General features: G+C 42.3%; 1 protein-coding gene and 1 long non-coding RNA gene across 9 annotated transcripts in view; both read left to right on the top strand.

The window, feature by feature from the left end:
• The window catches only part of LOC115575830 (voltage-dependent T-type calcium channel subunit alpha-1I-like), a 168,227-nt gene that overhangs the window by 73,299 nt on the left and 74,677 nt on the right, over positions 1-20,251 (top strand). For all 7 annotated transcript variants that reach the window (XM_030408188.1, XM_030408186.1, XM_030408185.1 and 4 more), the window contains one exon: positions 15,792-15,903. In XM_030408188.1, coding sequence (XP_030264048.1) covers positions 15,792-15,903 — 112 coding nt within the window. The remainder of the gene's footprint in view (positions 1-15,791; positions 15,904-20,251) is intronic.
• On the top strand, positions 14,631-15,779 carry LOC115575831 (uncharacterized). Of its 2 annotated transcripts, XR_003982741.1 has the most exons (4): positions 14,631-14,991; positions 15,213-15,395; positions 15,511-15,585; positions 15,698-15,779. It is a non-coding gene; the product is annotated as an uncharacterized LOC115575831 (long non-coding RNA). The 2 variants fall into 2 exon arrangements; XR_003982742.1 differs by lacking the exon at positions 15,511-15,585.

The raw sequence follows: 20,251 nt of genomic DNA, 5'->3' as shown, positions 1-20,251 counted from the left end.
CAACACCCTTCGACTGGATCAGTCCATCCGAGTTATTACATTTATTTGCTCAGAAATGACGTCAGCAATGTCAGTGTCAAGCAGAACCGATGTTAATTCACCTGCTGGAACGAATCCTCCCGTTTTGAGTGCTCTTACTTTTGCGAAGGCAAACAGGTGCTCCTCGTCACTAGATATCAACGTGGAGCTGACAATGTCTCCTGGTCCTCTCGACGGTCACTTGCGGCGTTAGCGGATGCGAGGGAGGTAGGAGGCCAGTGGAGAACTCGCGGAGCAGATGGCGTCACCACATGCGACCAGTCGAGTTGCTATTAAAGACTAAAGGGGTTCAAAAGGCTCTTGCATTTGGAGGCCTGAGTGTTTGTCAGTGGCCTCCCCTTCTACATATTTTTGGGGGTTGTGACGAGAGATGGAATACAATACAGGCAGGGAGAGAGACAGATGGCTGGAGGGAGGTTGAGAGCTGCTGAGGATGGTCGCTTGTCACATCAGAGTCTGACTAGTCCCTGCAGATGTCAGCAGCACAGTCCTGTCATCGCCCCTCTGTCTTTCTTCCCTGCTCTCGCTCCGTCCTCCCGTTTCCAACACTCTGGCCCCGTGTCCAATTCAAACTCAAGGCTTTTTGGGTACGCTGCACGCGACCCACCAGACTCTCCAGTCTCTATCTTTTCGCTACCTTTGCCTTTTTTTCCCCCCACGCACACCTCTTTCAAATTCCTTCACTCGCCTATCTCACCAGCATCCCTTCTCACCCCTGATACACCCTCAGTTTATATTGGTCTCCCTCTGTCTGTCTTTCCGTTTTCTTCCTCTCCGTCTCACTGAGTCACGTCGTTCTTTCTCTCTCTCTCTCTCTCTCTCTCTCTCACGCACACACACACACGAGCGCAGAAAGTATTGGCTTATATTTCCCATGGTGTCTGCAATACATTCAGCTTCACTAGCGGCAGCAATGTACTGGAGCAAGGCACCTGCTGTGCTGAGCTGATATGAGGAGAAAAGACAGATACACAGTCACACAAATGCAGACACACACACACACACACACACACCATGAGCTTTCTAAAATATGGATTGAAAATGTAATTGTCTGTAAATGCAGACGCCGCGCATAACCAGAAAACTTGTGCTCACAGTTTCTATTACAGTTTCACATTTGTCCATCATACAGAGAGCATACAGACGTATGCATACACGTGGATATTGACACACACGGTTTGTGTTTGTGTCTCGGTGGCTGAAGGCAACCCGTCTGCTCCCGTTGCCGTGGTTACAGGCCGTAGGCTCGTCTTATAGGTGCTCCAGGTCTCCGCCTGCCATGCGGGGCTGCGAGGTTGGCACAGCGCGTCCGTCTGTCCTCCGTCCTCGCCGCATGTGTGTCTGCAACGTATGCGGCGCAGTCGCGCACGCGTGCCTTTCTCGCAGCACTCCTGGCAGCAGCCAAGAGCACAACACATTATGTGACAATTTTCACGGGGGCTAAACGAATCATGGCTGCAATTATGAAATTAGATTGCAGTTTCTTGGATCCTGTAATGAGTCCACTCCCTTCTGTTACTGTTTCATAATTGCTTATTTTCCTGCAGAAAAAAAAGGCAGACAAAGTGTTTATTATTTACGAGACGAGGGGCGGGGGAGCTCCGCCGCCACTTATATGAATTTGAATGGAGGGCCTAAAGGTTTGCTGATTTGAATGCACTGCAGCCAGAGCCATTTAACCCTTTGATGCAAAACATGGGTCAAAAGTGACCCGGCAGAGTTTTTATTTTCTATATCTTTGCAATTAATTACTTTCATCATTCAGTATTCAAGGTATTCCTCAATTAGCTTGTTTTTGATCATCATACATCTTTATCTTATTTTTTCCTTTCTTACTTTTTGAATAAAAACCCCCTTTTTATCAGTAACCCTCTAATGCACAACATGGGTAAAAAATGACCCATATTCATTTACTATGCTATTTCATCGATTGCTGAGTGTTTCTATGATATGTCTTTGAAAAAAAAATAATTGTATCATTTATTATTCCAAGTATGCAGTAAATATCTTGTTTTTGTTTCACACAAATCATATTTTATCTTTTTTCTTTCTTACTTTATGAACAAGCACAGCTTTTGTATTTCTACATCAACTTCACACACATGGGTCAGAAACGACCCACATAAGTTTGCTATATAATTTGGTGTCAACTGTGCTTGTGACATTTGCTCCCTGTGTAAGTATTGTCAATATTTTTCAATTGTTCTAACATTACCTTTGAAAATATTCGATGACAACTGTGAAAGATAACTGTACGTAACATGTTTACCTTGAGAGTGGGTACATTACTTGACAGAAAGTTAAAAGTAATTACTATGAGCTAGTTAGCGAGCTGTTGACATATTCTATTTTAGTTAGCTAATTCTACCATAGTTAGTTACTATTGTAGTTAGTCCAGCTAACTAGATGAATTTCAGACACTTTGAGTCGAAATTGCTTGAAAAAGCAGTTCTCATTCAAATACAACTTACTGCACTGTAAGTGGCAGAAACAGGCTCCAATCGCTCTGAAAACCTCAAATTGACAAGCAAAGACTTCTGACTGAAAGTAATGACTAAAATCATGTTTGCAATGCTACAGTTAGATAAAGTTCATACACTTTGAGTGGAATCCAATTTGAAAAAGTAGTTTGGAGTGAAATATTACTTAATCTGTCACAAAGGGCAAAAACATGCGTCTTTCGCTTTGAAAAGCTAAAAATTGCAAGAAAAGGCTCCTGACTGAAACTAATGACAGAACAACCAATTCTGATGATGATGACCCAGAATATTTGCCACAGGGTCAAGCAGGAGTTGTGGGTGTGTCTGGGGATCCAGCTCTCCTACATGAAGACTCCTCTGATGATAAAGATGACTCGTCTGATGAGTCCTCAGAGGACGAATCTCAGACTCAGTCCAGTAGACTGAGTAAAAACGAGTCTTACTAGAATGAGAATCCCCCCACCCAGAGGTAAATTTTACTGCTCAAAGCTTGCTCCTTTATGGCTATGGAGCCGTAAAGGAGCTCAATGAGAGTTCTCATTGCAGTTTCGTTGTAGTCTTTTTTGGTCTCAAACATTTCTCATTTGTTTCTCCTAAAATTCCTTAGGAGCAATAGGTGAGACTTGAGACTTTTACCGCTTAAACCTTGCTCCTTTCCAGCACTGGGGAGACATTCTGAAACTTCACTGAGAGCTCGATGAGATCTCCTTTGAAACTTACAGGGAGCCCAAGTTGAGATTTTCTGCACCTGTTTCTCAGGAGAAACAATTGAGAAACAGGAGAAATCATCCACAGCCTCACTTTGGTCTCACAGAGATCTCATAGTTGTCTAGGAGAAATGAATGAGACGCTACTGAGATCTCTTTTCCAATTTTCGTTTCCTCTGGGCACTCATGGCAGAACAAGAAGCCATAATATTCTGAGGAGCTGCCCAGGCCCAGGTGGCAATTCTCGCTCTAGTTATGTGTTAAGTTGTATTTTATTTTGTTAGGTCACATTTCACCAGTTTACAGTTCAGTTCAATAGCTGTGTTATCTGTTATCAGAGGTATGTGTCATGGTTGTGTTATTTAGTTCCTGTTTTATTTTGTAGTAGTTTTTCTCTTGTGTTCTGTTTCATAATTACTTCCTGTCTTTGTCTTTGCTCACACCTGTCCTTTTGTGCCACACCTGTGTCTTGTTGTATCAATTGTTGATCCCTGCCTCCTAGTGTCCTACCCACCAATCTGTGTTCTCCTCATCCCTCCCCTTTTTTTCCTGTACTCTTTTTTTTTGTTTATATAACCAATGCTTTGTTCAAACTGTCTCGGCCTATGGTCTCTGCATTTGGGTCCACCCACTTCACCACCCCCAAAACTTGACAGTATGTGTATGTGTTACAAAATGACAATGTTGTAAATATTATGTACAGTAAGTAAGTAAATAGGTGTTTGGCCCCACTCACTGATAAAGTAATTACTTACAAATCATTATTATTATAGTATTAAGTCTTTTAATTATAAATCACACTTGGATGAATGGGTCATTTTTGACCCATGTGTGTAAATTTGATGTAGTATTATAAAAACAATTTTTGTGCATAAAGTATGAAAGGAAAAATGGAAAAAATGATTAGTGGTAATCAAAAACATGAGTTTTAAAGAATACTTGGAATATTAAATCATAATATTAATTAATTTCAAAAGATAGAACAAAGAAAAACTCAGGCAGCATGAAATAACATGGAAAATGAATGCGGGTCATTTTTGACCCATGTTGTGCATTAGAAGGGGTGCACATATGTTGCGCATCAAAGGGTTAATATACCCAGTGTCTGCTGCTTTTCCCAACAATCCAGTCCCAGTCCTCTGTAAGTCAGTCCTTTGTTTATCAGCGGAGCCTTCATCAAGTTCACAGGAACACTCAACTCCTTTAAGTTACAATGCCCGATTAAACCTGACTGTGTTCTCCGCTTATATATTTAAATTAACTAAAAGCACAGCCTACATGTCTCCGTACTGCTGACCATGTGCTGACATTGCACTGTGTGCATTGTTTACCCTCAGCTGCATGCTTACAGAGCAGCCTGAGCAACGCTTATCTTTCAGGAATCTTTTAATGTCCTTGTGTCTGAGGTAAAACAAAAATTAAAGGAGAGATGATTAGAGGAAATTGAATTAATTTAAATTCGGCCTTTATCTTGTTTGGAATACGGCTGATTTAATAAAAAAACAGAATTTCTTAAACTGACGGAGCAAAATCTAATGAATGATTTGATTAAGCTCTCTGCGGTTTATCATTCATTCACTTAACACCATCTGTTTTTACTCTTTGCACAGCACAAAGTAGGCGAGGCACGATCCCAGTTGATATTCATCACCGTGTCTTGTCTTCGGTACGGTAGCGCTCAGTCAGCACACAGGTCGACCGCAACGTCGAAGGAACGAGTAATAAAATGGACCTTCACCAAAAAAAAACTATACCATGGTATACCATCACAAACTGACTGCACACATTGAAATCAAAACAGGCTCAATTTAAGATGCAACACATGACAAGTTGTAAGTTTTGACAAGGGTCTCCTAGTGCCCTCCTGGAGGGCACTAGGAGACCTCCTTATCCTCTTTATCTCCAGATTTTTGAAAATGTTTCACACTTACTTCCCTCTTTAAGTTATCGTAACCTGTTCCTGGAACTGAACATTGTGTAATCCGATCCATCAGACCACAAAAACCCTCCCTATCTGTGAGGTCTCATGGTAGTATGGCTGCAGACGCGGTAAGGGAGTGGTTAAAGCCATACAGTCAACATACAGTATGTGCCAGTGCAGACAATAAACAACAAACAATAACATCAAATCAAGCTAGTTTTAGCAAAACATGCACCTTTCTCCTCATTCATCCCTTCTGCGTGGGTTTTGGCACCATCACTGAGGAGATAACACTGTGAAACTGGGCTCATACTGGTAGAAGGAAACTCAACATCAATCGGCTTACATCGTCACCTTGACTTCCCGTCGCACTTCATACCTCATCTGAATGTGCTCCTCGAAAAAAATGGAAGTGAGATAACATTAACTTCACGCTGTGCACTCTGCACCGAGCCCTGTTTAACTGCACGACGAGATACTCAGAGAATCAAAAGGAAGCTTCATCATAGCCTATTCTCTCTTCCCGTTGCCGGAAGGCAAATCTGTGGTTCTTGGACGTTTGAGACCCAGTTCTATTCATCGCATGACACACACACTCTTCGGAAAGCCGTTTTTATTTTGAGGGAAGGTCTTATCACGAGGGCTGCCAACATTGTTATCGAGCAAAGGCGGATTTTTTTTTTTTTTTTGTGCAGGGGAAATGTATGCAAAAGCATAATTCCTCAAATATTAAAAAGCATTTTGGGTGGGAGGGGCGGGGAGAGTGTGCAAGCAGACTTTTTTCTTGGACTGCCGAAGTGAAGGTTACATTTGCTGAGACAAGCATAGCAGCACTTACAGAACACATACCGCAATTTGCTTGAGGCTTTTAAGTTGGCAGTTTACTTGTTAGGTGCTCCGGTGACCGGAGAGCTTTTGGCCCACAGAGGGGAGAGTTTTCTCGAGAACATTGTGAACTCTGCAGCATCGCCTTATGTCGCCATTAAAGGTTAAATGTGGGTATTTGTAGCGGTAGAGGGGTAGGGACCTTAGGTTGCTTGTTTTTCTGAAATCATGTGTTTACAACGACGGAGATCAAGCAGGAATCAGAAAAATTAAGGCACAAATATGACGCTTATACAACAGCAATATTCCCTTCCATATATGTAGCTCTAACATATCAACATATTTGGTTGTATCCATTAATTGTGTCGATTAAACAGCCATATCACAATCATTTCAATAATTTCACCCCGTAACTACTAATTACACCGACTAGTTGAGTTGCAACAGGTGTATGTTTGAAAGTAGTGTCATCTTCACGTATTGAAATATATATTCAAGAATATATATTTTCTTGTGTATTACTAGGTATATCACATGGTCCATTCTCTATTGATAAATATACCATAATATATACCACATGCCAACAAGTTTAGACTTTTCACATAAATTGTTAAGCTCATGTCATTTGTAATAAAAAAAAAAGAAAACTAATGCAAAAATAGAACTATTTTGACTAGTGACAGATAAACTGACATACATTGACAAATATATATGGACTCCTTCCATAATGTAAATTATAGTGTAATCTCAATGTCAGCTGTCACATTGTATGTTTTAGTACACTGTATGTCACTATGCTCGTTTCCATAAGGGAGCAGGTTGGCAGACGCTATGGAAGGATAGTCAGAGAAGTCTTGTGGACCAACAGGGAAGCAGAGACGAGGCCAAAAAGCTTGAGGGTCAGAGAGCAACCCAGACGCACACACATAGATGGACTCATTGATCAATTTTCCCAGAAGAAACAGGGAAATTAAAAGAGGGATGAGAGCCGAGTGAGGCAGGTGGGGAGATCCCTGGCAGCCGGCCTCGCTACTTCATCATATAGAGAGAGAGAGAGAGAGAGAGTGGCACAGAGAGAAGCAAGGGCACGATACAGCAGCTACAGAGTCAAAACAAATGTGTGACTGTCTGATGCCAAGGACAGTGGGCAGACACGCTCTTTATCAGCTTGAACACTGGTTGACCTGGACATCAGTCCACACCAACAGATTCTTCCTCCAGCAGCTGGGACCCTCCTCGCTGTGTCACACACGGTAGTGACACACGCCACAACTCCGGATAGTTTGTAGACGGGGGAATTTTAAACTGGACGGGACAGTGGTTGTCACAAAAATCACGATGGAGCGGGGGGCGGCGCGTGTTTGTGTGTATGCCTCGATAAAAGCAGGAACGCTGCGTGTACACATTGTGTGTGTATGTGATTGTGTGTGTGTGTGTGTGTGAAACATCGGGTGACCTATCATGCTGCGCTCTCATTGGGAGAAGAGACAGGCGTAGGCTTCAGTGCCACAGTGAGAAGCAGAATGTCATTTTGATTCACTCTGAATGAGACTGATCCTGAGGGTTTTCACACGAACACTAACACACACACACACAGACAAACATACACACACACACACACACACAGACACATGCGGGCTCTAAGGAGGGGAGCTCTGCCGAAAAAGCGTCGTTGTAAATTACAGCGATCGTATTCAGACATGAGTCATCCTGTTCTTAACAAGCAGACACACACACACAAACACACACACAGACATGCGCAGCTGTTGATTTGGTGCATCCATTTAATAGAGTCATTCCTACATTTTCCATGGATTATATAAATGCCTGCACTGGAACACACACACACACTACTTTTACAATTTTACAGCAGTGAGGAAAATCATACAGAAATAGAATTTGGTTCTTAAATTATTTATGCGAATAGGAAGTCAAATCATGCAGCCAACTTGTGAGGTTTTTTTTTTTCTCCATCTCAGTCTTAGTGGAGACGTCTTTGTTATTATGTTTACACGTGACAGAAAAAAAAGAAAGCTGAAACTCAAGGGACAACAGAAGTCCACATCTGATAACCAGCAGTTGGGATTGAGAGTGATAATGTCAAAGATTTCCTTTCAGGGCTGAATGAGATGCAATATTTATAAATTTGGACTGTTAAGAACCTGGAGTAGGTCACAATGTTCCTGGGGGAAAAAAGCATTAAGTTCCTGCTAATGCAAAACAAAGCGTCCTGCTTCTGCAGTTTCACCTGGTAAAACATGAGTCGATTGTTATCATGAAGTAGTCACAGAAAATGCAATTCATGTCCTCAAGCTATTCTTAATCAAAAATGCGTCTCAGAAAAATGACAATCTGTATTTTTGACAGCTGACAACTGAAATCTGGCAGGGGGTAATGGTATGAGGAGGAGAAGCCTCGGTTAGCTGTTAAATAAAGGCAATCAGCCTCAATCTCGAACACTGAATGATGGAAAAAAGGCTGATTATTGCCTGACTTCTTTAATGAAACAGCAGTGATTTGTTTTGCTGCCCCTGGAATCCTGTGACCTGTAGTATTAAATTGCATGCATTTGCCATCGGTAACCACAGGTGTCGCCAAATCCACCAGGACTGAAATCTTAAACACTGCAGCTTTAAACAAGCAAGATTTAAGACGATCTCTTGGCTGATATGGTATATATTACTCATGATTTGTTTTCGTTGGTGCATAATAATCTGAACCTTATAAAGGTTGTGTTTTCGTTACCTTGGTATGAGACTTTTTACTGTATTACTACACAGGAAGTGGGTCCTCTGTCGTGGAGTCCAACATGTTTCTATCCCGTCACAGAGAAGTCACAGAATGGCTCTGGGGAGGGTCTGTGATGTTTTGCCAGTGCAGCCACCATTGACGAGGGTTGGGTGATGGGTATTTTGTTGTTTGCCATCTGCACTAAAGCCACTAAACCCTTCGCATTGGACCTTTAATGGACAGATACAGGCAAGAGGCTCAGCATATTATGATTAATCTAAACTCCAAGACTGCTAAGTGTTTATATCTTCCCAGGAAGGGAAAAAGATTTTTCATTAGAGCGAAATAAATAAGAAATGCACTCAGGTAATAAATTGGTATTACACAAGCACTGGAGTGCTCCACTTTTACATTTTTATGACTGAAATGCGTCATTTTTCTACAGCTGTTCTCCTGCTAGAGGTGGTGAAAATAAGGCCCTTTTTTTGTCTTTCGAACACATCACGACGGCAGACGGAAAGACAAAATAAGAATCAGCGGCGCAAAGTGAGGATCCTGAATTGTTTCATCAAACAGAGAGACAGAAAGCTTGATAAAGTTGGAAAGCCCCAAATAGAGAGAGAGAGAGAAAAAAAAAGGATGAAAGACGGGGGCAAGTGTGTGACGAAATGTGTATTGACACAGAGGGACAGGCATAAAAATAGGTAGAGACACAGAGAAGAAGAAGCGGGGAAAGATGAGAGGAGGGTAAAGACAGAGAGGAGGCCCTGTCCACGTCCTAAAGAATATTAGAAGTACAGGAGCGAGAGGAGAGGGGAAAAAAAGGCGTGATGCTGAAGAGAGAGGAAGAAGGAGACAGTAAAAATGCGAGCCGAGCCTCCTCAGTCGCGCGTGGACGGTCTCCAGGTGGACGCTTGAACATTCTGAGGGTAAATATCCCACAAGTAATAGCCTTAAAAGAGCAATCAAATTAAATGCTGAGGCTCAATAACAGCATGCCTCCCCTCCTGTTCTCCTCAAAGCATCCTTGGTGTCAGACTCAGTTAACGCCCTCCCAAAGTGATTAGCGAGTGACACGACCAGCCATCAGCGAGCGCTATGGAATCAGCTGGGTGTGAGTCAGCCGCACGCTGGTGGTGGTGGTGGTGGTGGTGGGGGGGGGGGGGGGGGGGGGTCGCCATGACAGAGAAATTGAACTCAAACCAGCGCTGATTCAATTCACATGTCGGCGCAGAAGGTGGAGAGTCATGCAAGTGCCTGCAATGAGAACCCCTTTTTTACACAGGGGTCCTGCAATACTACCACAACTAAGACCCTTGATAGGAAGGCAAAGTCCCTACGCTTGCGGTTTCCGTGTGGAATCTTATTTCTGGAAAAATAAGTATGGGACACATGATTGTGCAATGAATTACACATATGATGTGATAAGAACATTTTGCAAGACAAGGAAAACAGAACCATTTAGTTTTCTGTGAAACCGCTCAGCGAACTACAATGAGGTCGTCACCCTGCTACAATTCTGACAGGATCAAGAGATCATTGGTCTTGCGCCACTGACTACTGTACAATACATATTTCCTCTGAAATAAGGTCCCATGGTTGTCTGCTCACCCGCAATGAGCATAATGAGGCACCTTAGACCACCTAGACTGTCTCCTAATACATGTAACCTTTGAAATGTATAACAGTGTTTCCCACACATATACTTCACTTGGGCAGGCCAAAGTATATTATACTTTTTTGAAGCCGTCCAAGAGAGCGACGCCATCCGTGGTTGATTAACTAGTGGACAGTCTGCCCTCGCAGGACTTCATTTTCCTGCATTCTGGTGATTTTTTAACAAAATATCTGCACAGCAGCAGCATTTTTATGTGTTAGACTTTAAACTTTGCTTGTCATTCTCGGGAAAGCATGCAAATTAATTCAGCCCGCTGGTGTGATCTCTGGAGTTTTCTAAATACATTTTTTTATTCCTTCGCTCATTCTTTGCCCCTGGCCCCTTAGACAGTCTGTCCGAGCCGTCGCTTTGTGATGGTCATTAACGTCGGTGCGACCGCGTGAAATACAAAAAGGAGTGAACCCACCCCTCCTTTTTTTCTTTAAAAAAACAAACAAAACCTTTCCGTTAAAAGATTTAAATTCTTCCATTTAGGAAAGCTAGTATTTCTTTCTCTTCTGTATTTCTTCGCACAACATTAGAGTAGAGAACGCTGTGAGTGTCCTTAGAAAGTCTGACGTTTGCATGTACGTATAAGTGCTGGTGCTTAATTCCGGTTTGTACCTTTTATACAGAACAGAGGGGCAGAATGACGGCACTACATTCCCGCTCTGAAGAAGCTGTGGTGGCTAATGAGTGCAGAGGAAGATGAGTATTTTCTTCTCAGTCTGCTCTGCCAAGCCTTGTATCCCCAAACTTTGAGCTGTGAGGCGATGGGTGAGAAAGGCACTGCGACCTCACACAGCGTCTGTCCTTTGTCTCCTGCCTCGTGTTTGTTCGGAGCTAAGTCCCAAACTCTCATGTCTCCCGTGTTTTTTCTATCCGTGTTTGTTTATTTTCTCAGACTGTCTGCCTCGCTCCTCCTTTCTCTGCAAGTTCAGCCCCTCTGTTGTTGGGTCTCGCTCTGCCGGCACAGAACCCCGCGGGCGGCTTCTTTAGTCGTGCTGTGGGAGTGCTACGTCCGCACGCACACATTTATACACGGCGCAGGTCTGATTGATTTTTCATTGCCTGTCGAGGTATAATGCGTCCCAGAGTGCATCGCGTTTGTTTTTCGCTGGGAGGGCAAAAAAAAATTTGTCCAGCATTTGTTCTGCCACACCTGGGAATGAACAAACAGCTGAGAGAAGGGAGGGACAGACGGAAGGGGGGGGGCAGCTGGGGGAAATTGAAATGCTATTGAGATAGAGAAGATATATAGAAAGGAAACAGAGGGAGCGCTGCAATCCAAAGGGGGGGTTGGACCCTTATTATCAGAGAAGGGTTTGTGGTGAAAGTAAGAAGAAAAGGCACGGGGACTTGTTAATAATATTTCCTACCACACATCGTTGTGATATTATTTCTCCCCCATTCCACTGTCACCCCCAGAGAGCAGTGCTAAAGAGATAGCAGAGAGAAGCCAGGATACAGATTAATTGAGAGTATGGCCCGTGTGTGTGTGTGTGTGTGTGTGTGTGTGTGTGTGTGTGTGTGTGTGTGTATGTGTGCAGGAGAGAGGCATATTGTGAAAATGAATAACAGAGATGTTACACGCATAATCCCTGGGTGAAAGGAATTGCTGCGTGAACGTGTATGTGTGGGCCGCATGACGCAAGTGCACTTTAAGATTTCTAAAGATCATCCTTGAGCTTCAAAACTATTTATTTTTATTTTTATTATTTTTTTAGTAATTTTTGAGTTTTAGCTTTTGTCCTTACAGTAGATATTCAGCTGAATTGGAAATGAAGTGCGTCACAGGTTCAATGCTAGGTTACCCACGAACGTAAGCTGTAGCACAACTCTCTGCATTGTGATTATTACAGCGCCTGCGCACAAAGTCGCACATCTTCTCTAAGGATTTGATCACAATTTAAAATATTCTGTACACATGTTCATCCACAGTCATCAGTGACTTGCTTTTAACCTCTCACTTCTCAAATGCACAAAGAGTTCTCGTGTCAAAGGGTGTTCAAACACACAAAGTCACACTGAAACCCCTGCACTCTATGTTGGCTTATGCATTTCTTACTATGCTATAAAATAGGAGTGCCCAAACTTTCTCCCTTGCAGGGCCAAAACAGAAACTTAAAACCTTGTATAGCATTTTTAAGATCCAAAATGGCACTAGGATCCCAACGTGTCACTCTGACCGCCAGGGCATAAGCAGACATTTATATCATGATTATCTCAAGGTGCAATATGTAAGAATTTGCCACCTGTTGAATTCATATTTAGAACAAATAGGAGGCAGCATTTTGATGTAGTTTGTAAATGCTGCTCACAGTAGCTACCATTAGCTAGTTAACTCCGGTGTTCTGGACTCTGCGTTAGGGTAGCTTTTGGCTCGGCCAGGCCAGACACCTTTCCAACAAGATATTTCACATTTTGTTGATCATTTTTTAGTACATTTTCGAATGTTTACGACATAAATCCGTACATATTTTACCTTTAAACATATATCTTTTATTTTATCTAGAAACATGCAATGGGCCAATTTGAACCTTATGGCGGGCCAACTGCTGTGAATCTTTAATACTTTGGCTTTGACAATCGCACGGCTGCGTCGCTCGCATGCCACATGCAGGCACTTTTCCCACATGGCACCACCAGGGAGCGTAAATTCTGTAAGGCCAAAGTTCGCGGAACAAAAGACTCGAAGCTCATTGTGCGACTACAAAAAGCGACACAAAAAAAATAAAGACTTAAGAGGATAGAGCGTGTAACTATAAGAACGTAAGCTGACAGCTTAAGATATGAAAGAAGTGAAAAGCTGTTAAATACTTTTAAAACTGCATGACAGTGATTATAACACACACACGCACACACACACACACACAGGGACCCCACTATCATATACATATTATACATTTACTATGTTAATGCGCTTTTTCAGTTTTATTATGTTTGCATAGCATTAACTGACAAGGCAATTATCTCGTATTAACTCTTTAAGAAGGGCCGTGCTGTCTAGTGCGGCCCGTGCACCAGCAGATTTGGTGCAGGTGTGAATGAGGGCGGCGGAGCACTCTGCAAGGCCACAGAGCGTATGAGAGTTGAACGATAGAGGGTGACGGTTAAGGCGAGCGCCAGGTTGTGAATCAAACAAACCGTTAAAGGGGCTCTAAAGAGCTTCTGTTCCGTTGTTTCTGTTTGCAGACTCCATTCCTACTGTGGCTCTCTATTAGATGACGTAGAGAGGCTCTGAGACGAAGCACCCGAGAACGTTCATGAAGTCAAATCAATTGGACCGTCGCGGGAAAATCCGACCCGAATCCCTCACAAAGAAATCTACAGTCCAGCAGCATTAAGCGACCGAAAAACAAATCATCCCGAGGCTTGTGTAGGCGCCGGAGAGAGGCGGGGAAGAGTCTCGTTTTCCACCTCGCGCTACAGTCCACTCATGAATTCTCACATATTCAGCTTCTTTAAATATGCCACAGTTGCTATGTTGATGTTACTGGCATTTCAAAAAATATCCGAGCAACACCACACCGTATCTGTCATCATGTTAAACGAATGAGTAGTATCGACTCTCTTAGGATCTGATTCCATGACTCACCCCAGCCCTGTAGTTAAAAAAGGTTGACTTGAATAAATCTCACCGTCTTCTTCATTGATGAATAGCTCACTGGCAGACTGGCGGCTCTCTGACCTACTAGCTCGTACGATGTGTTGCGTACATGCCGTGAATGAGTCACGTATACTGAAATGTGTCTTGTGAGTCTGTGTGTTTCTATATTGGTTCATACTTTGTTGATTCAAAGGAAAGGTTCCAAACCAGATATTCATACAAATCTGTATTTTCAAATACAGGCTCAGATGATCACTTCCAAAAGAAAAAAGAAAAAGGGTACGAAATTTTATACTGACCAGAAGAGAAAGCTCTCTATCGACTGATTTCCTTTTTACGCCTTAACAAACTAAATAAACACACTCTCTTAGTTTTCGTGACTGAATAAACCGAATAAACAGACTGACCTCGGAAGGACAACACAATTTCACACTGTTTCACTTGGTTTGTGTTTGGCGGACCCTGCCAGACTGCGTTAAGGGGACCTTATTGTCCTCCGAGAACAGCTTGTTTATTCAGTGATGGAAAAATATATATATATTTCTGAGTTTGTATTACTACCACATTGATATTGTAAATATTGAAATCCTGAGTTTTAATTACCATCTAAAGGATGACATCATACATTAAAACACGTCAATCTTATCAATTATGTTATATTGTGTGTCCTCTCTGACCATTAGAACAGGTAGCCTTCATCTGCACTTTTATTAGAAATCATGGAGCATTTTGTCGAATTTCTCTGGTATCAGCTGGGGATTCATCCATCAGGACCACCGCACCTGTGAAAACTGAGACCACGCACCACCCACGCGCTCTACACGGGACTTAAAACAAACGCACCCCACACACTGAAGCTAGCAGGTAGCCTGTGAAGGCTTCACGGGACAGAGCAGCGCTTATAACGAAGTTCAGACTACACACACACACACACACACACACACACTTGGAAAGTAACGGTTAACACAGTTTATAATATCTCAAAATAAGCGACCAGCATGTGAACAGACAGTTATGGGCAGGTGAGCTTAAAGGTGTTTTCACAGTGATGTAACGTTTTGTCTTTACAGTAGCTTGGTATCACAGGTTAGCTTGAGAGCCAGCTACTTAGCTTATACTATCACGACATGACATGAGGTATCGAGTCAAAACTGTTGTAATGCACTCTGTCAAAGATAATTTCCCCGCGGTGGGACTAATGAAGGATTATCTTATCTCGACGCACTTCTTCATGCATCGTCAGAATATTTCAAAACAGGCTCTTACTGCAAAACAGAGAATGCAGAGATGAGACAGATATGAGGGAGGAGAGCAGACATGTGGAAAGAAGTTCAAAGAAGAGAAGTTCAAGTGTCTGAGATTTAGAGAGGAAAATGAAACAAGGAAAAGCAGATTCAGAACTAACCCAGCAGTCAGGCGATCAAAGGTAAGGTGAGATGATCTAAGTGATATCGAAAATGTGCTATAAAATGATTGACTCTGAACATTAACTAAATGGAATAAGATCTATAGTTTTATGCTGTTTAATGTTGAATTCACAGTTGCCGCCGGTTGAGATCAAATGAGTGAAGTTACATAAAATACTGGTCGTCCACCGAAAGATCAAACTACTTTAAGTTAGTCCAAATGTCTAAGTTTCTGCACCCTTGTCTTATAATAAAAAACAACGTGCTGTTTTCTGTTTGATCGGAGACACCTGTCCCATCTATCCATCCATTACCCTCACAGGTCTGTAAACCACTCTTCATTTTACTGCTGCAGTGCTGCTGGCTGTGCATTTCTCCCCGACTGCTATGCTCCTTAACCCCAGTCCTGTTAATACGTGGTTCGAGAGGATTAGCATCATGGTGATCCTGCTCAACTGTGTGACACTGGGCATGTACCAGCCCTGTGAGAACATCGACTGCACCTCGGACCGCTGCCAGATACTGCAGGTAAGCGAGGCCCCTGTGTGTGTGGTGTGTGTGTGTGTGTGTGTGTGTGTGTGTGTGTGTAAGAACAACATTTCAATGCCCTGATGAAGTGATAGAACAAAATGATGAATTATTTGACATAAACTCAGAGCAGCTCACCGCTCTTCTTGTCACTATTCCTCAAGCTGCGATGCAGACAAACACTGCTGCAGAATATTTCTCTCCTGGAAGGTTTTATAGTCCCTCCTGCTCTCTGAACAGGGAATTGGGACCTGGTTTGTTTTAATATAGTCTTGTGGAGCCGCATGTGATTTTGTCACTTCATGATGAGAATACAGCTAGTGGAGCAGAAAACTGTGGTTGCAGGAGACCACAAAGACCACAGCCGACAAAGTTTCACCCTCCAACTTTTCACATGAAGTGTGTGAAACAGAGCATCTCATAATTTTTTATTTATTCATTACTTGTGGACTTGGCTGATCCTGTAACAGATCATCATGGACAAGTTAGGGTTAGGGTTAAGTTTTTACGGATAGATTATTTCATGTTTTTTTTATCGCAAGTTGGCAATATTTTGCTTCTGTCTCTGGTAGTAAGCTGTATAGAGTTGATATGAGTTATATGCTACAACTGTAATTGACCATCTGGCTGAAGAATCAGTGTGTGCCTCTGGGATTGTAATTGCTTTTAGCTAAAGGGAAAATTTGGCCGGCTCAATTTCAGGTGTGACAAAGACGACCTAATTTTGCCTCACACGCTTTTTGTTGGTTTAAATCCCCATTGACTTTGAAAATGTGTCGACAGTAACCTACGCTGAGGTGTCCGCTATTGGTTTGTCCGGTTGCACTGCATTATCTGGCTTGCCTACAGCACATTAGGGTGGATTATCATATCAAATGAAGCCCCCCAGTCCAAACTGTAATAGGTTTACTTATCTCATTGGATTTTCTCTTCATTGTGCGGTAATTTCCAATAAACAGTCACTGCCGTTTGAAAACTGTGCGACACATCTTCCTGCTTCGCTTTCCTCTTCTCACCTCCCCTTCCATACTGTCTTTACTTCTCCCTATGTTTCTATTCACCCATCCTACACTCTCGTGCTCTCTCCCTACCGCCATCCTTTGTCTTTCTAACAAGCACATTGTCTCCCCAGGTAGTGTGAGGGGTCCTGTTCTGGTGGTTGCTAATGGTAACAGGAAGGATTTTGCTGACAGAGCTTAGATCGTTAGAGTGGCCCTCACATGCCTCTCTGGCCCTCAGTAAAATACAGTATCCCCACCTCACTTCCTGGAGGAAAGAGGCAATCAGCTATGAACAATGTGTATGTTCTTGGGGTGCAACAAATCACAAAACTCATGGGTTTGGATCGCAACTAACAATTATGATCTCATTATAGATAACTGCCAACATTTTTCATGATAAACAACTCAAACCCAAAGAATCTTAATTTATCATCATACATGGTGAAGAAATGCAGCAAATCCTGACAAGAAAGAAGCTGGAAGAAGCTTTTACCTTAAAAATTCCAATTAATCGACTGTCGACTATGTTAGCGATACATTTTTACTCCAAAATAAATCGATTGACTAATCATTGCAGCTCTACTTAGGGTTAGGATTGAATTGATTTAGAGATAGACTACTTTGACTCCCTCTCTCAATGTACTGCCCACAATACTGTCCTGAAGGTGACTGTGGCTTCTGGGGGCTACTAAGGGGAGCTGAGTGTCGAGGGGAAGGCAGCAGATATTGCCAAAGTTCCAATATGAATATTAATCTTCTGACCTTTTTTTAGGATGACAAGCATGTCCCATTTCACAGTTCTGCTGAAAATGCTTGAGGACAGAGTCTATGGGATCATCGCGCTTCAGAGTAAAACGCGGCATCTGTCTTGCTTGTCTTTTCACCGCAAATCTGCAAAGAGATTTAGAGAATAATTAAAAGGTAAAACTGCCAGTAAAAGCGTTTTGCACACTGTTCCTCAGTCTGCATGTGGGCCAAATGGTTGGTTATCTGTTCGGATCCAGGATCAACTGGCTTGCTTTACACCACCAACACACCTACAAATGTAGTGTTGTACAGCTTTGAGGAGTAAACAGAATATTTAGAGACAAACAAACCTATCCCCGCGTCCTGTCACCACGAGCATAATGTGTATCTTGGGTGTTCCGACCGTTCAACACTAATATTCTTGCGAACAACTATCACAGTATGAGACGAGGAGAAACCAATTAAAAGTAAAATATCAATGATTTTTTTATTTTTTTTATTTATTAGTGCGTGTTTTGCCTGAAAGCCAAGAAGTTTAACAAGCTGACAGCCAGAGACCGCTGTGAGGAAGAAAATTGTAGGTGGAGGTTCTCTCTAGCCGGCTCTGTCCAATTCAAGTCATGTCTGTATTTGCATAGTCATCTCATGCAAATAGAAAGTTGTTATTCTACCTAAAATGGATTTGGTTGCGACGGAGCTCATTATACCGTCAAAGCAACACCTGTTCACCTTTATAATGAAGCTTCAAATGTTCAGAAAATACACAGACACTTTGTAGAATGACTATCCTACTTATCAGCGAGTGTGAGATGTGTCCTCACGGTACCTTTGGATTTATGTGCTGATTGCTCTCGTCATTTACTCATTCATAAGCAGAGTACGACACACATGCATATTTTATTTTAAATGGCCCTCCGTCGGAATCCTGATGACCTACTTAACGCGTCCGCTCCTCCTGCCAAATAAGTGGCACAATGACAGCATGTGAAGTAGCTTCCACACCAACTCCTATTTCACATCATGAAAGGGCCCGTCACGAGACAGCCGCAACCTCTTTACAAATCATGTTGACGATAAAACCTGATAGGCTGACTGAAGAGGAAGCTGGCGGTGGTGACAAATAACTATGATGAATTCATTCCCCTTTCACTCAAGAGCAGAGCGCGACAGGGATCCAACTGGTGCAGCCAATGTCGGATTACATGTGAAGCGTGCAGGCTGCATTATTTATCAAAACATCATTTAAACTGCATGTGAGACTGATCTTCTCATCTTTCCCAATGCATGCTGCCAGCTCTGTGTGCTGTCTGTCTGTGATTGAATGAGCAGGAAAGAAACACACATGTTGGCTTCAAATACAAGGCGCTGTCTTGCCTGGTGTAGGGTTACAGACACACCAATGCTTGCACAAGTGCAAAAAAGCCCAAATTTGTACATATAGCCTTGTGCACACATGAATGTGCACCAACTCATTTCCTTTACGGCTTTTAGATATCTTGAGCCCTATAAATAACTAATGGTACAGACAACGTGTGCACTTGTAGAAAAATGGAATAGATAGCTGCTCATCCCATCTCTTGACTGTCGCTATTTCTGTCTCAGACAAAGCAACCTCCCCTGTCGCTGCCAGTGCTGCAACATGAATAAATCCCCAAACTTTCACACACCATTTATCTCATTCAATGTGCTCTGCAGCTACAAACACCATCTTGCAGTTCATCAGTGCTGAGTAAAAAAAAGCATCTCTCTTCTCCAATTGAAGCGCATTACTCCTGGTAGTCCAAAATGTACCACGTATCGGTGTTTTTCTAAACTGCCGTGGGTTATTGTTGAGGCTCTAGTTTGTCATTTAACTGCCGCCTGCAACCCTAAAAAGGTAATAACCTTGTGGAAAATTGTTTTCCCGTTGTAGCATGTGTATTGGTTTGTGCCGTCTGATTTGTTGAGTGCACAGTCTCTGTTCTCAGGGCATACTAAGTGTACTTTAGAAGCCTAGAGCAACATTCAGTTCTTGCAATCTTTGAAAATTGCTAAGTGCTATATGATGTGGGCCACAACAGCTTGCTATGTAGGAAGGTATGAACTGTATCATGCTTTAAAAAAAATCTTATATGTCCAATTAGTGATTTTCAAGTATTTTTATTAAGAGACACAATATAAATCTGTAAGACCATAAAACAGTGCTGGGTAAAACAAACAGTATTCAACCCATTAGATTTTCTGATAATACAGAAAACAAGAAAGTAGGATATGTAAGGTAAAGGAGAATGAAAAAAAAATCCCACAAGTAAGGTTTGGTTTCAATCTTACACAGATAACAACTTGCCCATAGCCTCACGTGGATGGGTGGTTAGTTGTGTTATATGCTATTAGGAAGGGGGCACTGGGAACCTGTCAGAATAAGCAATCAGAGGGTCCCAAACTTTGTAGAATGTATTAGTTGATCCTTTTTAGAAAACAACATAACTAGGAGCCATGCAGATGCGTTACAGTCAGTGAATATTCTCCTTCTAGCTATTAAGGTGCAAATAAAACATAAAACTTTCTTTGATATTAGTCACTATAAGTCATTTTATCATCCCCATGGACTTTACAGACTG

The sequence above is a fragment of the Sparus aurata genome, chromosome 23 (genome assembly GCF_900880675.1).
Source record: "Sparus aurata chromosome 23, fSpaAur1.1, whole genome shotgun sequence".
NCBI classification, from domain to species: domain Eukaryota; kingdom Metazoa; phylum Chordata; class Actinopteri; order Spariformes; family Sparidae; genus Sparus; species Sparus aurata.
Note: the sequence above shows the minus strand (reverse complement) of the source record. Positions and strands in the feature narration are given on the sequence as shown.